General features: G+C 56.1%; 1 protein-coding gene across 9 annotated transcripts in view; it reads right to left on the minus strand.

Annotated features, from left to right (window-relative positions):
- Positions 1-6,379, minus strand: part of PARVB (parvin beta) — a 136,508-nt gene extending 130,129 nt beyond the window's left edge. For 7 of the 9 annotated variants that reach the window (XR_006690013.3, XM_065522024.1, XM_045363486.2 and 4 more), the window contains exon 1: positions 6,230-6,379. Coding sequence is in view for 7 of the 9 variants with exons in the window: in XM_065522024.1 (XP_065378096.1) it covers positions 6,230-6,341 (112 nt within the window). In the remaining 2 variants the exon portion in view is untranslated. Of the gene's footprint in view, positions 1-4,298; positions 4,372-5,444 lie in introns of those variants that run through there. The other 2 variants (XM_065522023.2, XM_065522027.2) reach the window with 2 other exon arrangements.
- Between the last annotated feature and the right edge of the window lie 992 nt (positions 6,380-7,371).

Below are 7,371 nucleotides of genomic sequence, written 5' to 3' on the forward strand. Positions count from 1 at the left end.
AAAGAAACCACACTCCCTGCAAATCCTTGCCCACCCCTCCCACAAACAAGGATCTGGGTCCTCTTTCATTTGTGAAGGTCAGCATCAGAGGGGCTGGAGTCGGCTAGAAAGCAGCGTGGAAATCACAGACACGCCTGCATCCACCCACGCCGCCTCCTCGGGGCATGGCCTCTGCCCCACGCCACATTCCTGCCTGTCTGCCTGCCTCCCCGCCGTTCCCCCATTCTTCCATCCCCACTCCCTAAAGCCCCACTGAAATCGGCCACCCCTGCCAAACCCCAGCACAGGTTCCAAGCTCCTGCGCTTGCAGGACACCAGGGCTGCTCACCTCTCAGGTCCCCAATCAGGGTTGGCCACAGCCCACAGGCTACAATGTGGCTCAGCCACTGGGAGCCTTCCTGGGGGTCTCCTCAGGGGCCCCTTCCCCGTTGCTGGGCTGATTTCCAGCCATCCTAGACACTCAGCCAGGACCACTTCCTCCAGGGAGGCCCAAAACCCCAAGTCTGGGTGGTAAGACTCCCACGGATCAGTCCCCGCATCTGCCTGCCCCTCAAACCATCCTGAGTGGGACCTGAGCCACAGCTCATCTCCCTTCACTGGTCCGTCTTAGTGTTTGGGGTCAACCCAACGTCTACATAACTGATGGCTCTGTGTAAAAGATGGACACCCTAAAGGAAATTATCAGTTGCTGGTTTAGGGCCTTGAGCTTTCTCTCCTGAAGGAAGTCCACAAAGAAACTTAATACTTTCAACCTTCAGTTCAATGTCGCAGCTACCTAGTGATTTCTATCTTTTTTTTTTCTCTCTCTCTCTTTTTGAGACGGAGTCTCACTCTGTCGCCCAGGCTGGAGTGCAACGGCATGATCTCAGCTCACTCCTCCCGGGTTCAAGTGATTCTCCTGCCTCAGCCTCCTGAGTAGCTGGGATTACAGGCATGCACCACCATGCCCGGCTAATTTTTGCATTTTTAGTAGAGATGGGGTTTCACCATGTTGGCCAGGCTGGTCTCAAACTCCTGACCTCAGGTGATCTGCCCACTTCAGCATCCCAAAGTGCTGGGATTACAGGCATGAGACACAGCGCCCGGCTAATTTTTGTATTTTTAGTAGAGACACGGTTTCCCCATGTTGGCCAGGCCAGTCTCAAACTCCTGGCCTCAGGTGATCCACCTGCCTCAGCCTCCCAAAGTGCTGGGATTATGTGTCTGGCCTAGTGATTTCTTTAGACCTAGTTGATGAGGTCTCAATATCTTGCTCATTAATCACTATTTCTACATCAAATGCTTAGAAGATATCAGGATCAAGAGAAGGGAAAGACAAGCCGCTGGCTGGGGGAGAAAATATTTGCAAAACACATGACTTGTATCCAAAATATACGAAGAACTCTTCCAACTCAACAGTAAGGAAACAAACAAGCAGATTTAAAAATAGGTCAAGGCCGGGCACTGTGGCTCACGCATGTAATCCCAGCACTCTGGGAGGCCGAGGCAGGTGGATCTCCTGAGCCCAGGAGTTTGAGACCAGCCTGGGCAACATAGCGAGACCCCATCTCTACAAAAAATACAAAAATTAGCTGGGCATGGTGGTATGTGCCTGTAGTCCCAACTACTCCAGAGGCTGAGGCATGAGGATCACTTGAGCCCCAGGAGGTTGAGACTGCAGTGAGCCAGGATTGTGCCACTGCACTCCAGCCTGGGCTACAGTGAGACACTGTCTCAAAAAAAAAAATAAAAATAAATAAAATACAAATGAGCCAATGACCTTAACAGACACTTCACCGAAGAAGATACACAGATGGCAAATAAACATCTGAAGAGATGCTCCACTTCATACATCATCAGGGAAATGCAAATTGAAACAGCAACGAGACGCCACGATACACCTATCAGAGCTCCAAAATCCAGAACACTGACACCGCCAAATGCTGGCGAGGGTGTGGAGCGGCAGGAACTCTCGTTCGCCGCCGGCGAATAAAAGTGGCACAGCCGCCTTGGAAGAGAGTTTGGTGGTTTCTTCCAAAACGAGACGCGCTCTTACCATACGATCCAGCCATCGAGCTCAAATGAAGTAAAACCTTATCTACACACAAAAACCCACACGCGGATGTACACAGCAGCTTTATTCATAACTGCCAAAACTTGGAAGCAACCAAGATGTCCTTCAGCAGGTGTACGGATCAACAAACTGGCACATTCAGACAACAGAATATTATTCCGTCTAAAAAGGAATGAGCCACCAAGCCATGAGAAGACATGGAAGGGCCTTCAATGTATATGACTGAGTGGAAGAAGCCAATCTGGAAGCGCTACTGTATGCTGTATGATCACAACTATATGATAGTCTAGAAAAGGCAAAAACATGGATATAGTAAAAAAACAGACAAACCAAAAAAATGATCCGTGGTTGCCAGGGGTTTGGAGAAGTGGAGGGATACACAGGCAACAGAGACAGGATTCTGGGGTCGGTGACACTCCTCCAGAGGTGACTGTAATGGTGGGTCCATGTCATTCTACATCCATCCAGAACCACAGAATGTCCAACGGCAAGAGCGATCCCGAATGTAAACTATGAGCTTGCGGAGACATGATGTCTCAATGTTGGCTCACGATTCTACCACACAGCCTGGGGGCACTGACGGAGGTGAGAAGGGATAGGTGGGGACACTTTGTATTCTTTGCTGGATTTCACTGTAAACCTGAAACTGCTTTTAAAATATACACAAATATATTTGTGAATACACACACACACACACACATATATATATCTGATACAGAGTCTTGCTGTGTTGCCCAGGCTGTAGTGCAGTGACGCAATCTCGGTTCACTGCAACCTCCGCCTCCCAGATTCAAGCGATTCTCCTGCCTCAGCCTCCCACGTAGCTGGGATTACAGGTGCGTGCCACCACGCCCAGCTAATTTTTGGAATTTTAGTAGACATGGGGTTTCACCATGTTGACCAGGCTGGTCTCAAACTCCCGACCTCAGGTGATCCACCCACCTCGGCCTCCCAGAGTGCTGGGGTTACAGGCATGAGCCACCTCGCCTGGCCCACACATATTTTTTTAAGGTAATCAGGGGATAGAAACTTCCTGAATGTGTTGCTCAAAAAGAGGGACAGAACCTCCAGACTGGCTGCTCTGGCCCCACTGGCTTCAGCTCTCTCTGAGAAACCTGACCCTGGCCACTGGGCAGTGGCACTTGAGGTCCAGGGCCTAGCACAGCACAGAACAGGCCTCTTGTGGCAAATGTGTGGAGCATTCCACCCGACCTCTTCCACGCAGGGCCTCGCTGGCCGGGGCGGGCCATCTGCCTCTGAAGATTTCCAGCAGCAGCTGGGCTGTCCCCGACCCCTGTCCTGGCCCACGGGACCTGCGGAGCCTCCCATCCCATGGGCACAGTGGGGAACCCTGTGTGCTGTTGGGGGGTCTTCCCTCCACATGGGCTCCTCTAAGCCCCAGTAAAGCTGAACCCAGATTTGAAACACACTGTCCTTTCACGTCCCCAGAGCTTCTGTGGGGAGCCCTGGGGGTTTCCGGCGTTCCTTTCCATTTTGCGAATGCCTACAGTTAATCACAGTTCCCTTTTCTGACCCGGGCTAGCACGTGACACACCTCCCGTGGCGCATCAGCCTTAATCACGCCCGCTGTGAAGCTCATTCTCAGACACTTCCTGCACCGCTTCCTCCAAACCCCAGGGCCCCACATTTCCTAACCCCCTCTCCTCTGGAACAGGCCAGGTCACTCATCCCAACCATCCCTCTCAAAAGTCCCTCTGTGCCTTGTCACACCCCTGCCTGAAGCTGGAACCTCACCGATGAACCCGCCCCCTCCCCCAGCTTCCCCCTCCTCCCTTACAGTCCTCAACTCAGGAACACAACGGAGCCACATCCGCTCTCCCGAATCCACCCTCAACTTTCTAACAAAGGAGGAAATGAAGCCGATGGTGCAGCAGGCAGGGTCGTGGAAACCTCCCAAGCACCCAGTCACTCTCTGGTAGGTAACCAAGCATAGCGCTGATGGCCCAAAATCAGGGTCAGGGGCTTCTCTCACCCTGGAGTGGCCAGAAGCACATGTTGCCAAGGCAAACGGGCTTGCAGAATTACCAGCAACTCTCAATTATTCAAGACCTCATTATTCAGTCTTCCTGGCTCCTCTACTTCCCAGGAGACCACACAGAAGCCGCTAACCCCTTCCCAATCCAGCCTGTCCCTCAATTCCTGCGCCTGAATCCAAGGAGGGTTTGTGGCCCTCTGTTTGCCAGGCACCCCAACCCTGAGAACCCAGGCAGGGCACCCAGCTCACCCCCAGCAAAAGCAGCATCAGCAGTGCCCGGCGTCCTGCTCCTCCTCCTGCCTCCGCGCCCGTTCTACTCAGCACAGGATGCTTCCCGCTACTGGAATTCTTGGTGCATTTGAATTAAACCAGGCTGGGCCTGAATTTTCTAGGCACACATCAATTCATACAGGCAAGGAGGAGAAGCACTGTGTACTCTGGAATTTGGGCCCCGTCCACTACTTTGGGTGTGTGTTCTTCCTATTCTGAGAGCGTAAACGGCACCTAAAAAAAGCTGTAATAGCCCAGAATATTCCGGTTCCTTGCCGTTCTATGAAAGACTTTCCTCTGGTTCCTTCTGGCCTCCACTCAAGTGTCCCCTCCTCAGAGGCCTCCCCTGGCTCTGATCGCCCTGTTCTATGTGCTCTGGGGCATGTCATCACAGCGCCACTTGTCTTATTCACTCCTTGTTCCACGAAAGCAAGCACCCCGTCCCCACTCTTTTCTTCCTAGGGTCAGAGCAGCACCTGGCCCATGGCAGGCGCACCACAGGCTGCGGGCTGAATTGTGAGGGGAGTGTCACTTGCGTCTATAATTGTTGCAAGCCATAAAGAGGAACCGAAATGATTTCTGGTGAGGGTGCTGATGACTGCATAGAAGAACAGCAGGGATGACAGAGAGAAGGGTGACAGCCACTAATCATGTCATTTGGAAGAGGTGACAAACACCGACTAATACAAGCCACAGTGGGTCGTCCAGTGTAAGGCTTGAGAGAAGAGTGGCCTCTCCACCAGGAGACCCACTGAAGGGGACAAGACCCTGCCCTCCTGGAACAGGATCACGGGTGGGAAGACACGCATCCCCTGGGGGCACAGGCATCCCTGGGAGAAAATGGCTGGGGAACCAAGCGTTCCCTGCACCGTACACAAAACCTGGGGAGCAGGTGCATGGGGGCACACACAGGCCTAGAGGCAAATCTGTCACATGTGTTCCCAGAGCACACACACCCCTAGGAATACAAGAGTCCCAGGGAAGAAATGAATGGGGGACCTGCATCCCGGGGTACACTAATCCCTGGAGGCACAGGAAGAGTTCCCAGGGATATGTCAGGCCCAGGTGGTTTAAGAAAACCGTACTGCATATCCACTAAGGGAGGGTTCCTTCCCGGGTACCCACCTGAGGCCGGCCTTTCTCCATCTGCCTTTCCACAGCAGCTCTTCACCTCCATTCTTTGTAAGCTCCCCGCACCTCTCACCAATCTGAAATCTCACTATGGGGCACGGTCCCAGGGGCAGAACCTCCCCACCCAAGCAGAAAATTCAAGAATGTATCTCCCAAGAGGCCCTGGGCAAGCGGTACACTTAAAGACATCAGACTATCCCCTGCAACTCTAATTCTTTAAAACGTACGGGGTTGCTAGTGTTTCGTGAGCACACGCCATAAAAACTTCAAAAAAAAATTTTTTTTTTAAATGCGATCTCTGCAACCCTTGCTCGCAGGCCTCCCAGGCCTCAGACCTGCAAGCCCCGAATCCCGCACCCTGCAGGGCGCCCGCGCAACAACCAGTAGCGGGTCCCACAGGCCGTGCCTGCCCAGCGTGCCCTGCACACGTGAGTGTCACTGCTCATGAATGAACGGTCACCCCGCGGGCTGTCGATGCCGCTTGCCCAGGGAAGAGCTAAACACCCGGCGGCCGGAGCAGGCGCGGGCCCCGCACGGTGGCCCGAGGTCCCCGCCGCGCAGGCGCCCGCACGCGCGTTTGGCAGACTCCTGAGGCCACCGCGGCCCCACGCGCCAGGTCACGGCCGGTGCTTACGGGTCCTGGGTCAAAGACCTGGCCTATCCCGAAGGTCGCGCAGCCGCGGGGGCGGGAGGGGGCGGCCTCGTGGAGCGCTGGGGGCCCAGGGCGGGCGCGGCCCGGCAGGTCCCCAGGGGGTCGGCGGGCGCGGGAGCGCACTCACCCTCGCGCGCCCTCCGCTTCCTGGCCAGGGTGCCGCCCAGCTTGCCCAGGAACGACTCGTCCTTCTTCATCCTGCGGGGCCGCGGGGTGGGCGAGCGCGGCGCGGAGGACATGGGCCGCGCGTGGGGCCGGCGGCTGGCGCAGCGCGTGTGGAGCCGCCCGGTCGCCCCGGGGAGTGGCCGAGGGCGCGGCCCCACCCCACCGCCGGCCCCCGCCCCGCCCCCGCCCCCGCCCCCGCCCCCGCCCCCGCCCCCGCCCCCGCCCCTGGCCTGGAGCGCGGCCCCGGCGGCCCGGATGCCCGAGGCCTGCTGGTCCCAGGCGGAGCCGTCCCCGTCCCGCGCCGCCGCTCACGCTCAGACAAGGGGTGTGGGGCCACCCCGGGAGCGGCGCAGCCTTTTCCCCACGCTTTGGAGCCCTGGGCTCTGCTCGGCTCCGCTAGTGGTGCCGGATCCAGGGGGCAGCGCGACAGACACCATTGCCACGTGGGTGCGGCCTCAGGACGTCCTGAAAGTCGGAGAGAATCAAGTCACACGAACGTGGCTGGTCTGTTGTAGAGCTTCTGCCAAGAGCCAGGCCCAGGGCAGGGGAAGCCCTTCTGAACTGGGAATTGTCCCTACCCACGGGGAGCTTAGAGGATGGAGGGCGATGCGGGGGACAGGTCATTGGCCTGACCTCCAAGGGGGGCTCCAGGAGTTGTTTCTGGAAGAGGCGACAGGGAGGCCCCAGGAAATGGCTTGCAGGCCGGTACCATGAGGTCAGCAGAAAAGCAGGCCCTGGGGACAGGGTGGGGTGCCAGGGACGGGGAGAGGAGGAGAGGCAGGCCTCGCAGGTGTTGGAAGCAGAGGAAAAGGCTTCATCCCGAGGGAGGCCAAGCAAGGCTGTTTTGTTTTGTTTTGTTTTGTTTTTGTTTTTTTTTAAGACGGAGTCTTGCTCTGTTGCCCAGGCTAGAGTGCAGTGGCACAATCTCGGCTCGCTGCAACCTCCACCTCTTGGGTTCAAGCGATTCTCCTGTCTCAGCCTCCTGAGTAGCTGGGATTACAGGTGTAATCCCAATTTAGTAGATTACAGGTGTGAGCCACCATGCCCAGCCTAGATATCCAGGCAGGGCTTTGAGCTGTGATGTCACAGGCGTTGCCTCTGGCT

This window comes from Macaca fascicularis, chromosome 10, assembly GCF_037993035.2.
Source record: "Macaca fascicularis isolate 582-1 chromosome 10, T2T-MFA8v1.1".
Lineage (NCBI taxonomy): Eukaryota > Metazoa > Chordata > Mammalia > Primates > Cercopithecidae > Macaca > Macaca fascicularis.